The sequence below is a fragment of the Bombus fervidus genome, chromosome 11 (assembly GCF_041682495.2).
Source record: "Bombus fervidus isolate BK054 chromosome 11, iyBomFerv1, whole genome shotgun sequence".
NCBI classification, from domain to species: domain Eukaryota; kingdom Metazoa; phylum Arthropoda; class Insecta; order Hymenoptera; family Apidae; genus Bombus; species Bombus fervidus.
In genome coordinates this window covers 12079104-12102572 of record NC_091527.1, presented here as the reverse complement: position 1 = coordinate 12102572, position 23469 = coordinate 12079104, and the positions used below count along the sequence as shown (strand labels likewise).

Below are 23469 nucleotides of genomic sequence, written 5' to 3'. Positions count from 1 at the left end.
CGATCGTCGCATATCGTATTATACGCGTGGGTAGTGTAAATTCGAATTGATAAAATCCGAATTTTGAAATTCTGAAAATTCTAATTACCCTTCTGTGTGTAGCGATTACATGCAAGTCTGATTTTTTATTTGTCCAGGCTTTCGAAACGCCCGAAAAACGCGACGAAACAACGAGAACGTTGTCTAATATAATCTTTCGTGAAGTTTACGAATTTTCGAAATAAACGTAATTCGTATGGAAGAAAGAACTCTGAGGCTAAAATTTCACTTGTTTGCCTGAAACCGATTACAATCAACGATTTTAGAATCACGTAATGTCGTGAACGTGACATTTCGAAAATTATGCACAATTTTCAACTACGTACCTATGAATTAATGCTCTCAGTTCTTTAAATAGCGATAAATTTTCATCGTAAATAATTACTGAAATTGCATGTTGCAATCATAATTAATCATTTATGTCTGATCGAAACGACAGCGATTTTTTTGTAGAACATTAACAAGCGTCGACTGGAACTGGTTAAGCCGAACCTAGTCAGATTCCGTGAGTCATAGGCAGCTTTCTCACGGAGTCACAAGAACGGAATAAACGGAACGATCACGTGGTTCTTTATACGGAGTCCTCGAATGTCGAAACGACTGACGAGCGACCTCCATCGTGTCAGGGATATAAAATTTGATTCTTCGAGAGGCGAGATTGAGTTACGGATTACAGAGTCACGAACAACCTGACAGAACCTCTCATCTACCTATCGAAATATCTTCAACGACTTTCGGGAAGTTCACCCGCGTCTACGTCTCTAGCTTTCGATTTACATATTACGTTAGAAAGATCTGCTATATTAAACGATATAAAAATATTTTTATTCGAGATCTCTGTAAACGAGTTAACTGTATAACGATTGGATAAATAAATAACGCGAAGATTATAAGGGACAAATATGACAAGTACAATCCTGTTAATTTTCTCGTTTTCACGTTACTTGGTGATCAAAAGGACGTACTTTCTTGCATGCTATCTTATAACGTATATAGTTTCAAGCTTTATTTTAATACAGATATAAATAAAGCTTTTAGCAGTAGCTAACAAATTCATAAAATTTTCCGAGCAAATTAACGGCATACCTGATATCTAGAATATCAGAAACAATATTTTAAAATATTTTCAATGTAAATACTTTCCAAGAGAATTCCACGATCAAATTTAAAGAGAGACTGAAAGTTAATAAAAAATTTCATATCAGTCGTATTCGTCGTGGTTCGTAAATTTAGCGTTAAAAGAATGTTAAAGATCTACAACTTTGATATAAGATCCCTGTGTATAGCAAGGGTTAACATTCCACGCAGTTTCCGTGGTTGATTAATCTTTTTGTAATTAAAGCGTGTTCGTCCGTTACCTTTATAGACTTATCGATTTTAGATTTACGATGAAGCTCCTCAAAGACAACTATGGTTACAAGTTCTATGACCCGGCCCGTTAAACGCGAGTTAGGTTAAGTTAATCGATATGAAATCTACCTTAAAGACTAATCGTCGCAATCTCGACTGCGAACTTGCTATTTGTGCCAATTGAATTTCCTATCCCATCCATATCGTCGATATTCGATGTTACTTCGTTTTATATAGTTAATGCGTATATCGTTTACACGCGAATAAATCATAGTCTCTACTACACGAGAAAAGAAGAAACACTTTTCGTTACTGGAGAAATATATATCGTATTAATTTCTTATTAAACGAATTTTTGCAATAAATATCTCAGAAACAGTGTATACCTTCACAAATTCCTTTCAAATTTTACCAACATTATCACGCTACTCGTATCTCGTTACAGTGCTAATTAAACTCCAAAATATTTTATATAAATACATAAGTGTTCTATGATAATGTAGTATGAATACCATATATAACCTCGACTATCGAACAAAAATATCGAAACTATCGAGAGTAAGAGAAAAAGACATCAACGAGAGACTAACGGATAATAATCGATACGTGATCGATATTTCTCCGTGTCTAATATATAGGCTTACCGACGTGGTGTCGCCATTTGATTTCTCCCCGTCAAGTATCCTCTGCCTAAGGGCAAGCCTGTCGAGACTCGCCAGTCTGTAACTACCTCCAACTTCGCGATCTCGGCTCAATCGTTCGGTCGTGCCGCTTCCATTCCAACCGGCGTTAAAGCTCGACGTGTATTTTGGCAAAGTTGGCGGTGGCACTTGACGCGGCTTATCACGGTTCAACATCGAATTACTAGTGTGCAAAAACGACGAATTGTTCGAGACAGTCCTCGTCGTCGACGACCAACCGATCGTCGTTTTTATCCCGTTGCTTTGTGTACCGGCGGAGCCGTTTTGATTTTCGGTCGACATTTCTTCACGATTTCACGTGATTTCTATTCCGCACGATTCTTTCTCTCCTTCTTCCCTATATCGAAACACAGCTTGCTATATTTATAATTTCCTTCTTTCTCTTACTAAGAAAATCATAATAGAGAGTCGTGTCACATATACTTTCTTTTTCTTTTTGTCTAAGGATCGAAGAAAGTATAATTCGTATGTATCTAGTAGCGTTGCAGTAGGAAATGCACTTTAAATAAAAAAAAAAAAAAAAAACAAAGAATATACTGTGAATATAACAACCGCTTAGAGCTAGCAATGAATTTTATCACATACGGGCACGCGCGCGCGCGTGTATTCTCTCTTAGATCGCCATTTATCCTGATTTCCCACAAACGTTAAATTCAAGAAATTACAACGATTACTTCATCAAAGATAGTGATATTACAAAGAACTTTGTATAAGGTATTAAACTCTCATTCATCTCCAATTGTAGAAGGAAAGTGAGAGAGAGAGGGGGAGGGGGAAAGAGAGAGAGAGAGAGAGAGAGGGTAGGAGGGAAAGAGTTGCAAAAAAAGATTCCTTTGAGCGAATCTTTGGTCACACGGGCGGAACAAGAAATACAAAAAAAAAAAAAAACAATGAATTTCGAGTGCGAACTAGGATCCCTTGAATGGCGATATGTTGGCTCGTTATGAAAATCACGACGTGCCCTTGGAAACGCCTTTGTTACACAGGATCAACAGAAACTATATCACGATCACAGGCTTTGCTGATAATGTTACAAATGAACGCACAATTCACATGTAACACGCACGTATACATATATGTGTCCATTGTGAAATGATTAACCATCTCTTTGCTCGGAGGAAAACCAACGAAAATACTCACTATATTATGACTTTGTGTATATTATATCTGTCACACTGGAACGGGAAAATTTGCGTACGCAAATATGAAACGGCACTGGAGTGCCACAGTGTAGTACAGTACTAGTGTAGTACAGTGTAGTACAGTGTAGTACTAGGAGTAAAGAGCGAGAGAGGGTAGTAAGAAAAAGAGTGAAAGAGGGAGGAGAAAGAGAGAAATCTCGTGCATCGGTTAGAATTGCGTGGGCTCATGAACGCCGGTGTTGCTGCTGGTGATTCACGCTGTCGGCAAACCGGCCGAACGTGGCCACGTTCACTCTCACTTTTCTATGCATTGTTTCATTATCGATTATAGTTTCTCCGTATTTTTTCTTGTTTTATGAGAAAAGAGAAGATTCGAACAACGTTATTCTTCGTTCCACCGGATTGGCAAGTAAAAGAAAAACAACGATGGGGAAGAAAAAGTTAAACGACCTCTCTCTGCCAAGCACGGACACTAACACACGCGCGCGGGCGCGCATATATGCACACAGTCTTGCCAACAAAGGTTGACGAAGCGACAACACGAAGACCGACTCATACGACTCGCCAGACTCGGATGTACTGCGGTCCCTAACGCTAACGAACGACCACGCCTGACGCAGCTACCACCAAAAGTGGGGGTAAGTTCGCTACATTGCCGCTTGTGCTCGTCGGATAACCAACGAAGCTGGCTGCCTCTCTTCACTGCGCATGTGTTCCATGAAATAACGACGACCAATAGGAACACGCTATACGAGCAGCCTGGCGGATCAGCGAACATATTGTTCTCGCCGTGTATATAGTTCGGTCAGTGTTCCAAGCCGACGAATCATCTTGTTCAAAACCATTTTTCCTAGATAGCAAACGAAGATATATCGCAGTCACTGTCCTACGAATCCAAGTGTTTCCATTTAATTTCGGTTTCTGTTTGGGATCACGTAGTTGCTAAGCTTTCTCTCGGTATAATATTCTAAATTTTGTATTTCAAACTGTATCGTAAAAAATTGAAATTATTGCGAATCTACATACATTGCGTATCCTATGAGTAGTATAGATTATAGATAGATTACAGGCGAACGTATCGTATGTTAATGTCAATAAGAAGGATGAAGAGAAATTTTTAATGTGAAAAAGTTGTACGTTTCCACGTTACGACAATAATTAATGTTATGGCGAAGCTCATTATGAGCTATAGTCCAGTTTGTTAATTAAAATGAACGAGGAAAAGCATCGCTCTTATTTACCGGCTGTTTTCATGGATGTAAAATGTAACTACATACTAGACTACTCGGGTATGGTGGCGCTAGGTGTCTGGTGAACTTTTTCTTCGTTTGTTCGTTAATTCGAAAATCCCACATACTGTACCTTATATACATAATTGATATCTAACACGACTTTTACAAATTTTAATACCAAACATGAGATTAAAAGCAATAATATTCTATCCGTTGTATTATCATTTGTCAAAGAATAATGATTTCAGATTGTAAATGATAGAGACCACAAACAACGTGTTTGTGAATGCACGTGGCATTCGGAAATATAACGATACACGTAGCTTAATAGTTCGATGTTCTTATTAGCTCGGGTTCAATTAAGGCCACGATGATGCTTCAAGTATTCTCTGCTACGTACATATATGTATACATACTTGCTAGTGTCGCGTTAGAATACCAAGCATGACATGGCTGCTCGGCAAGTCAATCGGCGATCATTGACACCGTAAAGAACTCAAGTTACACAATATCATTCAGATCATTGTCATTATTCCTGAACGCTTAAAGAAACTTTTGCAATCCTCGTTCTTTCGGTATTTGACGATTTTTAATAATTTCGTGCCGCTTTACCTAAATGTATCACAGTTTGATATCTAACCTACTTTCAACGTTTATTCTTCGACCCAATATTCGAGTAGTATTATAAACTAAACTAAAAAATAAAATAATTTAGAGAATTTGCGTGTAGATAAGGATGCTAATAGAGCTTAATCTTGATTGAAACATTTTGAAATGTCATTAGTATTACATTGCACGAGAAACATCTATCACGATTGTAGTGGCAAAATTTAAAACGAATCTGCCTAACTGGATATCTTTTACCATAGATTGCTACTTCTTTCGTAAATCAACAATTCGATCTTGCTATTTTCTTTCTCTTCTTTCCCATTTGTCTGTGTCACTTGTTATTTCTCGTTTATCGGAAATTTATTATCGAACGAATAAATAAATAAACATTAGAAAAAAAATATAACGAAAGTAACTACCTGTTGAGACGGTTTGGTTAGTTGGCCATTGTATCTGGCAAGGATCGCCGGATTTAGACGACGTCTCGATGCTGCAGAGGCTGACATTTTAACGAATCTATCGTCAGAACGATCGTCCTCGTTTTCTTTATTAATCGCGCACCACTCGTTAGAATTCAATCGATCATCGCCGTTCGTCAGGCTTTACATACCCTCTGACGTCCGTAACATTTTCGGCACTCGAGCACGTAATTGATTATACGAATCGATAAGAAACAACTTTAAATACACGAATAAACGACTGGCAGCTCGCAATAGCGAAGCGTCCAACCTCGGAACGATTAATTCAACTACTCAAGGAACGAATTTCGCGTGTCTATATGACAAAGGCAATTAAACACCGAAGACAGGATTAATTGGATACGCTCACGCGAAAACTTCCAACGAGCTTGATTATCAGTGGTTATCGCAATTCCATGATAGGCCGCGCCGCGAGTATCGCACATCGATTGTCCCTCCGTTTCGGTGCAAAACTTGCACCTTGCGTTCCAAGCACCTTACTCACTGTGATGATTTTGATTGTTCGCGTGAATCCTATCACTATATCATCGAACACTGATATCTCGAACGTTATCCTCGAGCGTTACACCGCGTGCGTCAGAAAGATCACAGAAAAGAACTGTCGCTTAACACGTTCAATCCGACACGATTCGTCATCGATGATGCTGAAGCGATGGTTTCGTTTCGTCATCATTTAAATATTGCTACAGCTACGAACCGGACGTTACTTTCTAACAAAAATACACACACACACATATATATATATAATTTAAAAAAAAAAAAAAAAAAAAATAGTTAAATAACGATACTGAGGAGAATAACGAAAGTTGAGAGAATTACGTAAACTACGAAAAGATTTCAGGTAATATACTAGATATAAATATAGTAGATCGAACGTGTGAAAATTTGAAGGAAAATATGCCCACTGAAAGGATCGAAGCAGAGATCGATCGGTCGTATTTCGTCAACGAATTACGAATGGGAGAAAATGCGAGGACAAGAGGCAATGGTAAACGAAACAGTCTCGTTGGTAGGTGAACCAAATCGTACGGATTGCCAGTACGGAAAGCACGTCCGTGATTTTAGTATTGCGAACACGGGACGCGCTTGCACGCGTGTCGGCCGACAATTGGAATGTGACTAGCCTTATCAGAAACTTACCGCTGCCGTGGTGTCCGAAGTAGCCATGGCGGTTGTGACGTTGTCGTGGTTATAGCGATCATCGTCATCGTGTCGGCGTTTATCGCGTAGCGTGTGGTCATCCAACATCCGCGTGAAACCGGAAACAGAAAAACGGAGAGAGAGAGAGAGAGAGCGAGGAAGGAAGGAGGAATGCGATAAAAGGATGTCGGGATAAGGATGAGGTCCGGCGATGTTGAAGGAAAATAACGTTCATGTTAGTACATTGCAAACAAAATATCGTCGGATTTGCTAGATGAAGCGGACGACTAAAAAGACAGATCTCTTAAAAGCGTTCGTCTCGATGATAATAATAAACATTGGGTAATAATATATTAGGAAAAATATTTGCAGGTTTTTGATAATCGCGTTCAAAGTGAAAAATCTGATACCAGCCGTTTTAAATGGTTCGCTAGTTCTAACGTTAATAAATATCTCGCTTTTCGAACTCATTTTTGCGGATACCTGAGAAGCGACCATTTTTTATACATATAATTATCATTATAATTGTCGTCTGTCAAAGCCACGATATTCAACGGTTGTACAAATTCTCCAAATAAATGAATTGCTTTAGGTAATTCGAAAATTGGTTATCCGTGTATTAAATTACGTAAAATGGGTATCGAGTACGCTTATTTATATTATTATGAGTAGAGTTTCATCCGAGTATGTATATCGTGCCTCGATTATTATACCGTTACGTTCACCATACGTTCTTTCTTTTTCGTCATCTTGCTCGATTATTGATTTGTATTCTCTACACTGTCAATCTACACTGTGGAATGTAGCGAAGGAATTAACGTAATTGAAACTGGCAAAGTGCCGAGGACAACCAACCTTATTGGGCAATCGGGTCATTCGATTAGGCGATCCACTAATTATCTCGAGCAGGGTATTAACGCGTTAGAACGTTACAGTGGAACGTACTCGTTCCGATTCTACTTTATCGATACACAGATACATGTTCGTTGCAAGATGCCTTTTTTCCTGCTAACTCGTGTACGTATATAAATAAATATCTGTAGATCAGTTAACGATGTTTCCAATTCTCGAGATATCTCGAATATCGTTCTCGTTCCAATCGACTAGAACGCCGTGCGACGATCCGATTAAAAAAAAAGGCACGTCTTTCGAGCGAGCAATTTAATCGAGATATCGATAACGCGATGCGAGTTAATCCGTCTCGTTCGACAAAAATGGAACACGTATAAATCGTGCCTATCGATTTCACGATCGCGATTCGCGATTCGACCACTCAGAAATCGAATTAATCGATTCGACTTTCTGAAAATATCTTAATTTTAATAGCAGGCTGGCATTTTAGAGACCAAACGACCGATATAAAACTGTACCACCTGCCTAGATGCAAAAGATATTGAAATAAAATATTTGGAACTTTCTTTCGCGATCATAACTTTGGAAAGTAGAATCGAGCAAAGATTTTGAACGAAATGTTAATCGGTTGATTAACGTTACGTTCAACGTTGGCGCTTAATGGATCGATCGGTTCACGACCGTAGCCTGCCTAGATACATACGTACAACGAATTAACTCAAATTTCTCTGCCAATCGAAAAATCAAAACTTTCTTTTCTTTCGTCCGTGTGCTACGATTATACGTCGCTAGATTATTTCATTGGTAATTAATGGAACCGCAAAAGAAGTCGCTTACGTGTATTTTGCGGGATAAACACCACGGTGGAGGTTTCCATTTTGATCATTGGAATATCAACTCCTCCCCTTTACTTTGTCGCTGCTATCAAACTTTTTCTTTCGGGCTTGAAACTCGCTGGAATCACGGGACCAGCTCGAGACGCGAGTAAACGTGGCACGAAAATAGATATCGCAAAAAGTAGAGAACCGCGAAAATGCCGGTGTCGGATCTTAAATATCATGAGAATTCCCCTTGCGCTGGTTCTGGCACATCCATTCGACCGTACTTTAACTCCGCTACATCCTGCGGCCCATCGTCGATCCGATCCTCGTATTTTTCGCTATCCTTGATAAGCCTCATACGCTTGGGAAAAATAGTACGCGATAGAAGAAACGTTAATAAGCGCGATCCTCTTTTTAAATTTCACGCTAAAGTTCTCCTTAACCCACCAAAGACCAAGCAACGAAAATGAAAAAAGGTAAAGAAAGCAAAGAAAGTGTAGCGTTTTCAAGATGCAAAAAGATATATGAAACCCTCGTCCAATATTTGCAGTTCCTTTTCATAACCGCTAACGAACGGACGAAGCGACGCTAGAAAATAGAACAAATGGACCGATGAAAAAATTGCAAATGTTGCGCGAGATGTTGCGTTGGCGCAGTGTTGGCGCAGTGTTGGTGCTTAAGGAGGTAAAACGTTAAAACGTTGTCGAAGCAAAAAAGAGGGAGAAAAAAATTCCAAGAGCGCAGGATCGAAACGTCGAAACCAAATTATCGAAGACCTTCGAGCGCGATATCGCCCTAAACGAGAGATAACGTTGGCTCTTAGCGAAGAATTCCTCTGCGACGTTCCCACGTAGGTAAAATATCGTAGTAAATTAACTAAACGCGTATCGGAGTACTAACCGATGATCAACCGTAAATGCAGGCAAAAAGTGGAGAAAATATTAACTCTGTATCGAGATGGATCGAACAGATGGAATTAACAAGCCGACTGATTTCTCTCGATCTCGATATCGGATGCCGCTCGATTCACCTCGTTCGTATCGATGGATCGGATAACGCGAGATAACCGCGATAGAAGTGAGATTCCTAAGATTTGTGCAGCGCTACGAAAGCGGCGGAAGACTCGAAATTAGATTAGCCATGGAGAGCTATCGGCTGGAGATTTCACGGCGCGTTTTCTCGTTACTCGCGCGGAACGAAAGCGTTTGAAATTCCATCGATTCCTTCTTCCACCGATCGAACGACGACTCTGCCGGATAAAACGATCTCGATCGATGAAAACAGTGCCCGCGATGACCGATCACTTGAACGACCCGGCTAACTTCACGCGTTTGCTTCGTCCTTGGTCCAATCCTTTGTTCGCTCAGTCGTATCGAAATACGATCGGTCGTCCAACCGAAACACGGAATCTCGATTCCTTCTCATCGAACACGCGCGTTTTTTTTTTTTTTTTTTTTTTTTTTATCGTCAAGGAAGAATCGTCGCAGAAACGAAGAGTAATCGAGAGACACCAACAATCGATTCGACTGCTCTGATTACAGTTTAAAGTGTTCAAACCACACTGCTGCCACTACCACTGGTCCGTTTGTTATACACATGGCAAGGATTCGACTCGTGGAATCGCAAGAAATTGGAAGAAACGGAGGAAGAACGCGAAAAGAATCGGATCCTCGTGTACCGGTTGGCGATGTTCGGTAACTCGGTGGAGGGCTCCGCGTGTCTACACTCTATACGTCGAATACAGAAAGTGTACTAAAATGTTGACGAGGCACGCGGGTTCACGATCGGCCAACGGCGTGGTGGCGAGCCTCCGCGTGTTTCACGTGCCGGCGATGAAGTGGCCGGCCGTTCTCTGTGCGCGGCACAATTATAATGTTAAACCTAGCGTCTTCTCTCTGCCTCCCTCTTTTCTTTCTTTCCTTCTTTCTATTTTACGTTCCGGCCGGTGCACCGGTTCTAAGCTGCCGTGGCTGTTGCCCCGTCAATCACCCGCCCAACTTCAATCCTATACGCACCGCGCGTTCCCATTTATTCATTATTTTTATTCCAACTACTCGATCGTATCGTTGCGTATAAATTTGCATAGGAACACGCGCATAATCTATTACGTATCTGTAGTGACGCGTTAAACGCTTTAGCGCGAAGTATTCTGATATATCTCGTGCCCCTTTTATAATCCGCCACCTTCGTATTTCCGTAAAATGGTTCTTCCTAATTTTCTAATGGACCGAAGAAAGTGTCTAATACGTACGGATAAGCGGTGGACTTTCTTCCATCGTTATAATTCGCGGTGATGCTCGAAATCATTGGCTTTCGTCTCACGGAATAATCGTGAAACGAATAAGCTTTTGGAAATCTTCGCGGAGAAATTTTCTATGAAACTAATTGCAATTAAAAATAACCGTGGCAAAGACCTCGGGAAACACATTGCGACCCTCTTGAGCTGGTCTCGAGTTGAGAGTCACCGCGACCCTTTTTGTTGGAGATCTGGGTTTTAGTGCTTTGAAAAGAAATTTTACACGTTCTTTCGAAACGTTACGTTTCTCCGTATAATTTTTCTAGGAAAATAGAGAATTAAAAATTTGATATAGGATTGCGTAACTTCAAAGTTCTATGTCGCTAAACGAGAGGTCGATGGCACAGAGTTAAGACAGAATTGGAAGAAAGTTTGATTTTTAACGGCGAGCGATGGATTTTTCTTTCTCATGGAATAACGTGGATGAAATATCGACGGGATATGGAGAATTCGAAACGAAAGAAGCCTCTTTCTGCGCTTGTTGTGAATAATACATGACGCGGAGTTGCTCGCTGTGTCGAGTACGTATATATGTATACTCGAAATTCGAGTCGAATAAAATTCATTTTGCGCAAACCGAGTTGAAGATCGCTATTCAAACGTTCGTTTCGCTATTCGATTTTCTTTTAATATTTATACTACCAAATATTTATACGATGTTCTTACTTTTACGAATATAATTATAAAAAAGATGGAAGCCAGAAAATTCGTTTATAAATTACAAAGAGTGCTATACTTTGAATATTTTACGTATCTCTTTGCATCTTCAACATTCCTTCAAACACCCTAGAGAATTTGGAAATGTCCATTGATAATTTATCGATAAATTATCGGTTACGGAATCTTGGTATCGATAAGATAATGATTACAAAAGTGAAATTCCAACATGTGGCCGTATAATTTACTTACATTCTCGTTTACTCTCCCTTATCTTACATACGTATGTACATATACCGAATTAACGACACTATCGATAAGTTGCTAATATTTAGCTAATGTTTTTCAGTCGACGATCGTTTAAATAGAAGCTTCGATTGAGGATGCAGTCGGAAGAGGCGACAAGAAGAAGTTCGAGCCATCTTTAAATACAGATAGCTATTCATTCAAGTTTAGCTTCGAGGTCAGACAAATGAATGTACAATAAAGCAAGGTTCGGAATGCGTCGCCAATCAGTAATAACTGATCGTTATATTTCCTTTTTTTCCCTCGTCGCTCCTTACTCCTGATTCCTCGTATTCAACGTAAAATTATTTCACTAATGAAATCGAAGAACAATCTGAAATTATTCGTTTCGTTAGCCCATTAAAAGTATAAAGATGTTACAAATACGTTGAATTCTTTGAACGTCAGAGAATTGTAAAATCCAGGTGGGAGAATTAGCGAAGAGAAATCCCTGAAATTTGTCTTTCGTAGTCAGAATGTTAAGAAAAAGACGAATGACCGAGCAAACAAACTAAAAAAAAAACAGAATTCCATAGTGTAAATTGATCGAAAGATGTCACAAATGAAATGCTGCGTTAATGCAATGCGTCCGTCCTTAAGAAACAACGATACGATTGTAACTTTCTTTAACTAAGGACTATAGATAGACACACCTTTCAAGAAGAAAGTAAAAAACACGGACAGGCAAGATGTACATACTCGCTATTATTGCATTACTACCAAGATCAAAATATATGCGACAGATATAATTTCACCGAGTCGCGTAGAATAATAGTTTAATGTTACATGACTAAAGAAAACGAGCTAGTTGGGGACACCGCATTACGGTCACTGGTAAAACAGCTGGATCACAAACATTAATACTATACGCTAATATTAGATACTAGTATATGATATTCCTTCCGTACCAACGATATTTCTGATATTTTTTAATAAATACTAATGTTACAAACTTTAGTGTATCTATTGGCTTGTAAATAGGGAATTAAAATAATAAAAAATAATTTCTATAAGGTAATTGAAAATAATCAAGTTGTATTATTTTTGTGGCGAGGCATAGAGCGAATGTAATTAAGATAAACAGCGCGCAGGAAGAGAGTTCAGCTCTCAGAAAAGATTTGTTTTGATTCCTCCTGGTTAACTTGAGATGGCAATTTACACCGTGCTATTTAGACCACTTGTGTACGGTTGAGTAAGTGATGGTGATAAGTGAGATGAAACATAACATTGAACTACACCGTATAACCAGTAATGCAAGCTGCACGATCTTCTACAGCGAGAGTAGAAAGAAAATTCTATCTTTAATTTCTACTAGAAAAAGCTAGTTGACAAAAAATTTACATATACTTATCCTGATCTTAACAAATGCTTATTTAAATTATTAAATCGTTTTAAGTATTTTAATTGTATTAACATTGTCTGAATCTGAAATCGCACACGCACATTATGCACGATGTACACAATGCTTGTAATGAAAAATACACATATAGTACTATAATATTGTTATCTAATATTTATTGCAATAGGAAGTCGCTTATTAATTATCACACAATATGCCTATACGTAATACAAAAAAAGTGAGAATATATTATGTTTCGCACAATGCATTTCATAAAATGTTGCTGTTGACAGAGTTCGTATGAAAAGAAAATAGTAAGAACTGTACACTGTACAAAAGAAGGTAAGAATGAACTACGTGTTGTAGGATGACAAAACTCAGAGGAATCTCAATTCTAAAGATATATGTGATGCAATCGTAAAGAACAAAAAGTAATAATGCAATTTATGTGGCTAAATTAAAACGGTTGAAAATGTGTTTCATCAAATAGTTGGTAGGTTAGGTCGGCTGCTGTATTGACCGGGCAGTTACGGCTTACGGCGCTGTGTATTGACGCAAAAATTTGGCGCCCTCAAAATGGTTGTCTCAACGAGCCATCGAATTTCTACGTATTGCACGCGTTGAAGGATACTTCTCACTACTCACCACTTCTCTGCATCGTTCCGTTAGGTCGTTACGATTCATTAAACATAACTCTACCGATCGAACAGCGTGAGAAAAATTTTAGCAGAACACCACCAACGTATCCATCGACACGACACCAAACCCTGTCAACGCGACCAACTACTCATGCCTTAACCCAGCCGCTACCGCTGTCTGGCATGCGTTTTCAAATGATCTCGAAGAAAGTCGAATGGTAATCGAGATATGCGTGCGCAGAAACGAGGTTATGTCAACGATTCGACGGTCGAGCGAAAACTTTTTGTAAACGATTGACCCAACACTTTCATCGTACATTTCCTATGAAAATATTTAGTATTTGTTTCGACTACATCATAATATATATTTAACGTGGAGATATTATCATGCTGTAACATAGATTGATATTTTAATTTACGATAATTGATAAATATTTGAATTAGAAGAGACACGTATACTTTACATGGCATACATAACGTGACTTTATTTACCAAAGTGCATTGTATAAATGTTTTTAATAAATTTACACACTTTTTATTCCTGCTTACAATTAGTATAAAGTATAAATATATATTAAATATGTACATATATATTTTATTATGTCTATCGTACAATTTTTAAACGTTGAGAACTACCTTCACGGAATAGGAATATTTAAGTTATTCGTTTAGGAATTGTAAGATCGAAATGTTGGACGTCTTGCTCTGCACGATAAAGGGAAGATAATGACCATAAAAGTGTAGATAATCATAATGACAATATGAAAAGTCATCAATCAGTTTTTGGTTGTTGTCTAGTTTGGTGTCATCTTCGATAAAACGTTAAGAGTGATATGGCTAAGCTACCTAAGATTAACGTTGTAAATGCCACTAACATCCATAGTGCTAGTCTATTCCTTTTTCATGGATCAGGTACATTTATATTACTTGTCAATAAGTTTTTATTTATTATCGATTATTTTTTATATGAAATAATCAATAGATGAACGTTGAAAGTCATTTTTCATATTATTATTTCAGGAGATACTGGGAGTAATTTTAAAGAGTGGATAGATATTCTGAATAGGAAGGAATTAAAATTTCCACACATAAAAATTATTTACCCTACCGCACCTCTTCAATCTTATACGCCTCTTCATGGGATGGTAATACGATAAATTGACACGATAAATTTAAAACACATAAAACAGATTGATAATGTATACAAATTAATTGTTATTCCAGCAAAGCCATGTATGGTTCGATCGCAAGAGTATATCTATAGAAGCCCAAGAAGACACCGAATCAATAAATTCAATGTGTATAACTATTGCAGAACTTATCGATAAAGAAATTTCTGACGGTATACCAAACGATAAAATCGTTCTTGCTGGTTTTTCAATGGGAGGAGCTCTATCGATGTATTTATCATATAGGTACAAATTATCTTTAGCTGGATGTTGCGCTATGTCTAGCTTTCTTAATAAAAATTCATTTGTATATCAGGTACATATGGTGGTATAAACTCCCACGTTATTATATTTTAATATCGACACATTTGACACTTTTTTTTTTGTTATCACGTATAGCATTTGAAAAACAATTCAGGAATACGTGCACCACCTCTTCTGCAGTTTCACGGTGTTGATGATAAGCTCGTTCCAATAAAATGGGGAGAAGAATGCTATAACAGTCTAAAAGAACTTGGTGTTAATACTCAATTTGTACCATTAAATGGTGTAGATCACGAATTAAGTAGGATTGAGATACAGGCCTTCGAAGAGTGGCTTTTGAACATTTTACCACAGAAATTATCTGACTAACTTAACTATACGAAATTTGTACTTTTGTAAGATATTGTTATAAATATTTTGATTAAATAAACGATATATGTATGAGAAAAAAATGTATTTATTCTTCGAGCAAAATTTAGAAAGTAATAAGAAAGATTATGTTTAAAATATTAAAGTAAAAGAGATGGGAAAGGGTAGAAAAAACTACAACGATTTTATGTACGAGAGTGGGGAACAGGATAGGAGGGAGATAAACAAGCGCCACCGAGGAGAGCATCGACGAATCGTAAGCCAGTGGTCTCAAGGGGTCGTGAGAAGGTGCTGCGCCCCACAAGCAACGGAGAAGTTCGAGGGTAGTAAAGTAGTAACGCAGTCGACACACTGGCCTCATATACCGGATATAACCCACATATTAAGGTACATACAACGAATAAATACTACCGTTTTTGTAATCGTTATCCTTTCGACGAAACGAAGATTTAGAAGAAGTCAAAAGTTCAAATGTTACTGTGTTACTTCGTATAGATCAATAGTTATAAATCGTGATGCAAATATTATGCAAATATTGTTGAGACTAAGTGATTATGTAGCGTGAAACTTACCCCTCGAATTTACTACATATTATCACATGTACACAGTTTTATCTTTCAGTGTGACAATAATATGCGATAATGATGTGCGTGAATCATGGCTACGACATTGTTCAAATATATTATTACAAACAAGTATTATATTTGCATTTAACTTGTAATCGATTAATCTCAATCTCGAAGAATTGCTAATTAGTTCGATCTGATTTTACAAACAATTAAATGAACTCGATTTAGAAATATACGTATATTAGTGACGTTTCCAGATATTACATCAAAATTATACGGCGTAGAGAAAAGAAATATTTTAGAAAGTTATTGTGTGAATGCAGAATGCATCGACAGTAAATAATATCTTTTTTTTTTTTTTCGTATTATTTAATTTGTACTTTACAATTTGTTCAGCTGGACATTCGGTAAATTGTAAATAATATGGCGCGCCTTCATCTGCAATCGATGACGTCAAAGTCAACGGAAAGGGATGTCAACGATTCGATTTAACAATTAAATGGAATGCCTACATCCTTGCAAAGGTTTCAAATGAAAATATGTCAAACGTGAAACGAATGAAATGAATATTGCTCGCTGATAATCAAAGAGCGTTAATTAAATTGAAATGTATATCATATGTCATCGACTGTTATGCAAAATTTGTCGCACAAGTAAATATCGTTTGACTTGAACACGACATAGCTAAAAGAATTCTCGAATTCGTCGCTCTACCATATAAAAACCGTACTGCGGCGTCTGATGAAATCGATCGGCAGACGTTTCAGGAAATTTGAATTCTCAATCGATGAAATTCAATCTTGTTACAGTATACAGCTGTCTAAAACAAAAGGAAGATAACAGAGGAGAAAAAAGAGGAACAAAGAGAAACGGCACTAACGGAAAGTACGTGACGAGGAAATGTCGCGATGAGATACGACAATAGGACCTAAGCGTCGGAACTTAGGTCGTGAGGAGGGAACACGGCTAAGAAATAAGAAACGAAATGTATTGGCCAGCGGACGTTCCTAATTGAAAAATAGAGGCATCGGAGGCGAAAAGCAGCAGGTTGATGTTAAGTGGGGAGATATTAAAATGGGTCAAGAGTATCTCCATGATGACAGTGTACTTACGTTGTTCGACTTCACGCTCGATGCCTTCGTGAAGAGATTCTCCTGCGAACTCGACGCGAGGATCATCGAGTCCGCGATATAATATAACACCGTCATCGTTTCCTCCAATGTCATTGACAACGAGCTTCAAACTGGTTCCAATGTAAATTAATAATCTTGACCGGGTAATATTTCGCGATAAATTTCAAAACGAGCAAATTTGCCGCGGAAATATAATAATTTATTAAGAGATAGAAAAGAGAAACTAGATTGTTGATGGAATTATTATCTTGTCGTGTCAACGATAAGTAACTAACGTACCATTTAAGTTGTGTGTACGTTCCTTCGATTGTTGTTAGTTTACGTAGAAACTTTAAATCGCGCAATGCGATACGTTACGGGCAACGACTGTCGACATAATCATTTTGTGTTTAAAAATCGTTGAAGGCGAGAAAAGAATATTTTTCTGCGAGATTTAAGAAGATTATTTTCGTGGTATACGGATCGCGCAAAATTACGAAGTCTCTGACCACCACGGGGGCGACTTGGCTGTACAACATTACTACCCAAGGTAAATGAATTTTTTTATATTTAATTACACCTTTACCTAATCGATTTTACATATAATTGATTTCAAATAAAAGGAACTTGAAACTTGTGGTAAGAGAAAGAAACGAAGATTGTTTCAAAGGATACTACTACATACATATATTTATGATACATGTATCTGTTATGCAAGAAAATCGATTTATTAAATATAACATATCGCAAATTGAAACGATGCGTTTCAAGTTGAATAATTGAACGAAAACATCATGAAATATATTTGCATTTTGCTAATGAAGAAACCGCAGTTCCGAAGTTTAGCTACAACAATTACCAGATTACCACTTTCTCTGTATCAGAAAACGTACGTAATATTCCGACACTTTCCAAGTAATCTATCAACTTAGGTACAATTGGAATTACTGACCCACTATCGTCGGCTGTAATATGTCAAGATTACCGCACTCTTTTCACTTTCACCTTACTTTACTTCCCGACAGATAACGAAACATATTCTGTTAGCGTAAAGCGTAAGAGAGAGCGTACCAACGTTCCAAGTTGTTTCTCGCACGTGTTATAATTGATGCGCTTCAGGTAGCTTCATTACCATTACCATTACCGTACAGTACGATCATTTCTCTCTTCATCGAACTCCGTGACAACGATGTATAACATTTAATATATAAAATGTATCTGTGTAAAAATAATTTATACCGTTAATTAATAGAATAAAAGAAGGCAAACGAAAGGAAAAGATCGATTTTGATGGAATCAACGTGGGTATGCTAAAAACATTGCAGCAGCGATGGAAAATGTACAATTAATTTTTCAAATAATGTAATCAAATGTTCGGTAAACGGCGATAAAATTTTCCTTGCATTAAAATTCATCGCACAAAATTGGATTATTGCCAAGAACAGATGCGTTAGTATCGCTATTTACTCCGCATTGCGGATTGAAATACATTTATCGCGCGAAAGGGAAAATGTTTACGATTAATGTCCGATTGTTCCTGCAAAACGTGTCCAATAGGCGGAAGCGGAGCTCGCCGCGAGAGAATAATACCTGAACTTGGATTTCTTTTATATAATATATTAGCGCATAAAATAACTAAATACAGAGAATACAACAGGGTAAAGTATCTAAATATAGGATAAAATAAGGAAGTAAAGAAGTTGATTCAAACTATTGTGGTTCATTTGTACATGAGCCGATGTATTAACCGATCGAAAATATTTAAGAAAGCAATGACGATTACAGGGGAGATGAGCAACAGCGCTGGATTAGGATTCGGCATCGGTCTCGGCGGCGGCGGCGAAGGTCCAGTCCTCACAGCCGCTCAACAACGCCAAGGGGTAGTCACTTTTTTGGTGATGCTAGCTGTGCTCTGCTTTATATTCGCTTATTGCTGTTGGGGCGCACCGTTCTGCAGATCGTTGTGCAGACGACATTGTTGCTGCCAACTCGAAGATCCAGAGCCAGATTCGCGATTTAGCAATAACGATCAAACTATGGTAGCAACACCAACGATTATTCTCTTGCCACACGGTAGGATGCTCGTTGTGGATGGTACGATCTTCACGCAGTTTCAAACCGATCCAACTGGTGAGATCGCAAGTGTATTCTTCTCCTTTTCTTTTCTTCTATTCTTCTTTCTTTTTTCCGACATTATAGAAGATAATATAACAAAGAACGTTTCAAGTTGTAGAATATCAACGAATCGAAGACAAAAATGTTAGTTATTCTATGGTTATTTGTCGGAACAGGTTTGGATTTGGTGGAACTAGGTGATAGCGTACTACGTGCTCAAAGAAATCCACGAGGCATAATTCGACATCAGCTGCAAAACAGCCAAGGTAGTATACTTGAGATGGATGCAGAAACGTCGAGCAAAGATAGCTTAGGATCCGTTGGATGTTTTCCACCACCAACTTACGAGAGTATCTATGGTAAAGAAGAGTCGGATATGCCGCCATCGTATTCCGATATCTTACTACACAGGTCAGTTTTGATTCTAAAGATATTTGCGATAATTTCTCTTTAATAGATTCGATAATTCTATCGCTAGGTTTGCCAATCTTCCTCATGAGATAGATATGCAGGGTTATTGTCACGATGGCAAAGAAGAAATTGAAATGCAGAGTTTAGATGGTTGTCCGCATATACTAAGCAATCCGATGAATACAATAGCATACCCTTATGCGACCGTAACGAATTTCTCGAGTCAAAGCTTCCCACGAAGGACCGTCTCGAGAAATCCATCCATCATTAGCAATCCACTTGATAGCTATTACGTCGATAACGAATTAGAATTATACCGGTTGAGTCAGGAGATGATACCACGAGTATTTAGTAATGCGAACTTTGAGACTCTTAGAACTTATCAAGATGAAACTTCTTTTTATAACGTGAACGGAAACATAAGCGAACGACAAAGCGATACGCTGTTGAATAATGGAAATTATTGCTTGTCCGATAATAACATTCGAAACAACGAAAGAGCGATCCCAAATAATACCGATCAAATATCGAGGAATATAACGTCGGCAAATGAGTTAATGAATACAAGAAATCTTGTTCGAAGCATGTCGAGAAGTAGCGAAGAAAGTAGAAATAACATAGAAAATTCACAGAGAGATAACCAAGAGACTGGAGTAGTTTTCGTCCGGATATCACGTTCCGACGATTGCAACAATAGCCACACTTCGCAAAACTGGTATAACGACGCAAATGAAAACGATAGGTCGAGAGCACAAGCAAATCAGGAAGATCAATCTAGTCTAAGAAATATACATTCGGAAAATGGCCAGACGGATGAAACCAATCGCAATATGGAATCTAATCCGATAGGATATTATATAAGAAATCAAAGCACTGATGAGGCTGTCGGTAGATCGCACAGGCTAGAAAGCGAGGCTGTTTATTCTGACGAAGAGACTAGAAATTTTGGAGCATTGGCAGACATTCGCGAAAGTCGGGTATAACGTGAGATATAACACTGGAAATATATGATAACAATCGATAGAAGGTAGAAAACTCTCTGACCAAAGGTGCATATGTCGATAATTACATTCTGTAAAAAGCTTATAATAAAAGTGAAAACATATTCTATTAATGTAACAGTTTGTTTTCATGGAAATTAATTATTTTGAAACGTATCTTAAATAATAAATTTCGCAATAATAAGAGCGATCGAAATTTAGTAGAGAAATCTGTTATACAATTGAAATTAATATTATTGAATTTATCAGAATCAAATATTTTTTTTTTTTAGTTCTTAATCTAAATGTACTATGATGGGTTTTAAGTCTATTTGTACACAAAAAGATAATTATAACGTTTAAAAAAGCATGGAAAAATGCGGACAAATAATTCAACTGACCTAAGAGGATCACTAAATTGTTTAAGTCCTGAAAATAATTTTATATACAAAAAGGTACAATCAATTTAATTATGGCATAATAATGAGAGGAGAAAGACGAGGAAAAGTTGGTTCAGTCCGTCCAAGGGTTAATCTACACACTAGGTTCAGTAATTGTTAAGTAAATGACAGTCGTAAATGAATTCAAATATTTTTTACGCGTTATTAATAATCTATTCTACAGACTACTTGTTATATATTTGTTTTTTATATTATTTTAGTATAAAACGCAATACAGTTAACGATTTCTGAAATTCAAATTTAGATGCAACAAGCTCATAATTTATATTTTTACGTGTCACGAGAAAACAATGAATATAGAATACATAAAAGTAAGATGTGTATAGAATAACTGTTGGACACATGTCCTATGTACAGGTCCTATGTACAGATTATGTATATGTAAATGTATTTCCTGAATTGATTTTGAACTTACTACTCTAAAAGAATTGTAGCATAAATGCATAAGATGCACACTGTTATTTTACAAAAATATACTACGTGGCACTATTGTCCACGCACACATATTCACACACATGTCGTATTTATATGACATAAACAAGATACAATGAAAATTGATTTTACATAGAGTCATATATGCGTTATAAATATACACTAAGTTACATGAAAATTATACACTGAACACATTATTACCGTTGTTGCATAGATAAAAAAGATATCAAATTAAAGCTACTAATAAAATGAAATATTTAATAAAAAATTGAAACTTTGTTTTTATCTATATTTTTTTCTAAACATATAGGTAATAAAAAAAGAATAGGAAACCAAAAAGGTTAAAATAAAAGTAAAATTTTACTCGTAATAATTTAATTAAAAGATATTCTTTAATCGTCATCATGAATCGACGAGTGATAGTAGCATACCTTTAAATTAATTTTGCACGAATCATTTCTCACATGTGCATCGGTATTTTATATTTTTTTACAATTTAATCGTCACTATCTACGTCTTCAGGAGCCGAAGAATCTTCATCTACATCTTTCCGATCCCAATCCTTCAATTTTGTTCCCATTACAAAATCTTCTCTCAGCACATTCCAAATTTCCTTATCCTTCTATATGAGATATACATATATTATCGTTTTTTCAACATTAAATATTTGCTAACAATAATAACACTTATCTAAGAAATACCTTTACCTTCTTTTTATGCTTTCCATTTTCTTGCGTTTCATTTTTTACATCATTATCCACTGGTATACTTTTACTTCCTCCCATGAGAACATCCAAGAATGTAGTCTTATCAATATTTTTCAATACTTGATCGCGTTTTCTTTGTAACGGTCCAGCTTCTGATAATTTTTTGTTAATTTCTCCTTGCTGTTGTTTAACTGCATTGAATAGTTGTACTACACCTCTACGATAAAAACTCATTATTTATTTAAAATAAATAAAAAAATTACATCTTCTAACCTTAGAGTAATTAAATTACTTTGTAGCAATCTTTTGTAATGTCCTTTCACGCTCTCTATCCGTTATGCTTGGTTTTACTCTAATACCTAAATTTTTTTCTTTGCTCCTTTCTTTTATTCGTGGTTTCTTAACATTAGCGTCTCCTTCTTCTAATTCCTCTGTTTTTATTTCCCCATTCTCTTTCTCAATTTCAAATGACAACTTTTCTTTATCTTTTTCATCTTTCACATCGTATAACCTTTTTGCTTTTGATAAAACTATTGTCTTTCTACGTTTTGGCTTTTTTGTCTGTAGAATTTTTTGCATAGCATCTGCCCATCCGGGATTTCCACCAGCTCCACTTTTTGCATCAGTAAGCTCATCATCTTCAAATTCTTCTTCTTCTACATGCATTTTTATATGTTTCATTTTTATAGATCTTCTGCTTGGCCTTCCTAGTTTCTCTGCTTCAGATTTTGAGGAATGATTGTCACTACTTTTTTTATCATCATTACAACATTCTTTTAATTTCATTGCAATAATATTTATGAAAAATATACATATCAAGTAAAATAAAAAATATCTTTACAAAATTGACACGAACAAGAGTCTTTAATAATTTCTTGAAACTACAAATATTAGATTAAACATGATAGGTTATGTAAGAAGAGAATCAGAATTTAAATAAATTCTAGATATAATTTTGTGAGTTTCTTAATGATTTTCTCATATTTGTCTTATTATCTAACACGACTATTATTAATTAAAAAGAAAAAACCATATATTAATAAATTTGATTAAAGTCAATACTAACCCACGATCGTACCTTATGACTAAGAAACCAGGGAAAATATTTAAATAGAACCAATCTCGATTAATTCCTTACGTTCTAAACTTTCATTTGAGCTTTCCCCGAAATTTAAAAATTCTGCCTAGGAGCCGAAAAATTTGGATTTTTTAATTTTACCACCTGTCGATTGGACATAATAAAATATGTATTATATTATGTATATTTCAGACGCAGATATTTCAAGATTAAGTGGTGATA

General features: G+C 36.7%; 4 protein-coding genes and 1 long non-coding RNA gene across 20 annotated transcripts in view; 2 read left to right on the top strand and 3 right to left on the bottom strand.

Annotated features, from left to right (window-relative positions):
- Pnut (septin 7-like protein pnut) overlaps positions 1-13764 on the bottom strand; it is a 42229-nt gene extending 28465 nt beyond the window's left edge. For 2 of the 10 annotated variants that reach the window (XM_072012243.1, XM_072012244.1), the window contains exon 1: positions 13588-13764. In XM_072012243.1, the coding sequence (XP_071868344.1) occupies positions 13588-13626 (39 nt within the window). In that variant the 5' untranslated portion in view covers positions 13627-13764. Of the gene's footprint in view, positions 1-2033; positions 2531-3230; positions 3858-5492; positions 5992-6692; positions 7772-13587 lie in introns of those variants that run through there. The other 8 variants (XM_072012234.1, XM_072012233.1, XM_072012235.1 and 5 more) reach the window with 8 other exon arrangements.
- A 158-nt stretch (positions 13765-13922) lies between these two features.
- On the top strand, positions 13923-15465 carry LOC139991881 (lysophospholipase-like protein 1). Its single transcript, XM_072012281.1, has 4 exons — positions 13923-14492; positions 14601-14725; positions 14805-15065; positions 15149-15465. Exons 1-4 carry the CDS (start codon positions 14414-14416, stop codon positions 15380-15382), a joined length of 699 nt encoding a protein of 232 aa, XP_071868382.1. The 5' UTR covers positions 13923-14413; the 3' UTR covers positions 15383-15465.
- Positions 14944-17174, bottom strand: LOC139991890 (uncharacterized). The gene is made up of 2 exons (XR_011800961.1): positions 17064-17174; positions 14944-15253 (listed from the first exon to the last, which is right to left on the bottom strand). It is a non-coding gene; the product is annotated as an uncharacterized lncRNA (long non-coding RNA).
- Positions 15634-20708, top strand: LOC139991867 (uncharacterized). 6 transcript variants are annotated; one of them, XM_072012252.1, is made up of 5 exons: positions 17474-17613; positions 17687-17702; positions 18849-19193; positions 19355-19589; positions 19657-20708. In XM_072012252.1, exons 3-5 carry the CDS (start codon positions 18854-18856, stop codon positions 20570-20572), a joined length of 1491 nt encoding a protein of 496 aa, XP_071868353.1. In that variant the 5' UTR covers positions 17474-17613; positions 17687-17702; positions 18849-18853; the 3' UTR covers positions 20573-20708. The 6 variants fall into 6 exon arrangements, with proteins under 6 accessions (XP_071868354.1, XP_071868353.1, XP_071868351.1 ...); XM_072012251.1 differs by having other exon boundaries at positions 17483-17613; positions 17687-17952; XM_072012253.1 differs by lacking the exons at positions 17474-17613; positions 17687-17702 and adding an exon at positions 15634-15769.
- Positions 20709-21802: 1094 nt separating this feature from the next.
- Positions 21803-23468, bottom strand: LOC139991880 (RRP15-like protein). 2 transcript variants are annotated; one of them, XM_072012280.1, is made up of 4 exons: positions 23236-23468; positions 22462-22888; positions 22170-22386; positions 21803-22084 (listed from the first exon to the last, which is right to left on the bottom strand). In XM_072012280.1, the coding sequence occupies exons 2-4, from the start codon at positions 22848-22850 to the stop codon at positions 21959-21961; spliced, it is 732 nt and encodes a 243-aa protein (XP_071868381.1). In that variant the 5' UTR covers positions 22851-22888; positions 23236-23468; the 3' UTR covers positions 21803-21958. The 2 variants fall into 2 exon arrangements, with proteins under 2 accessions (XP_071868381.1, XP_071868380.1); XM_072012279.1 differs by lacking the exon at positions 23236-23468 and having other exon boundaries at positions 22462-22917.
- Between the last annotated feature and the right edge of the window lies 1 nt (position 23469).

Bases quoted from the DNA above. Each gene is read 5' to 3' on its own strand.
- LOC139991881 (XM_072012281.1), top strand. From the start codon at position 14,414: ATGGCTAAGCTACCTAAGATTAACGTTGTAAATGCCACTAACATCCAT. The intron at 14,493-14,600 runs GTACATTTATAT...TTATTATTTCAG, and splicing joins ATTCCTTTTTCATGGATCAG to GAGATACTGGGAGTAATTTT. The intron at 14,726-14,804 runs GTAATACGATAA...TTGTTATTCCAG, and splicing joins ATACGCCTCTTCATGGGATG to CAAAGCCATGTATGGTTCGA.
- LOC139991867 (XM_072012253.1), top strand. From the start codon at position 18,854: ATGAGCAACAGCGCTGGATTAGGATTCGGCATCGGTCTCGGCGGCGGC. The intron at 19,194-19,354 runs GTGAGATCGCAA...TTGTCGGAACAG, and splicing joins GTTTCAAACCGATCCAACTG to GTTTGGATTTGGTGGAACTA. The intron at 19,590-19,656 runs GTCAGTTTTGAT...TTCTATCGCTAG, and splicing joins TCCGATATCTTACTACACAG to GTTTGCCAATCTTCCTCATG.
- LOC139991880 (XM_072012280.1), bottom strand. From the start codon at position 22,850: ATGAAACATATAAAAATGCATGTAGAAGAAGAAGAATTTGAAGATGAT. The intron at 22,387-22,461 runs GTAATTTAATTA...TTTTTATCGTAG, and splicing joins TTACAAAAGATTGCTACAAA to AGGTGTAGTACAACTATTCA. The intron at 22,085-22,169 runs GTAAAGGTATTT...TATCTCATATAG, and splicing joins ATGGAAAGCATAAAAAGAAG to AAGGATAAGGAAATTTGGAA.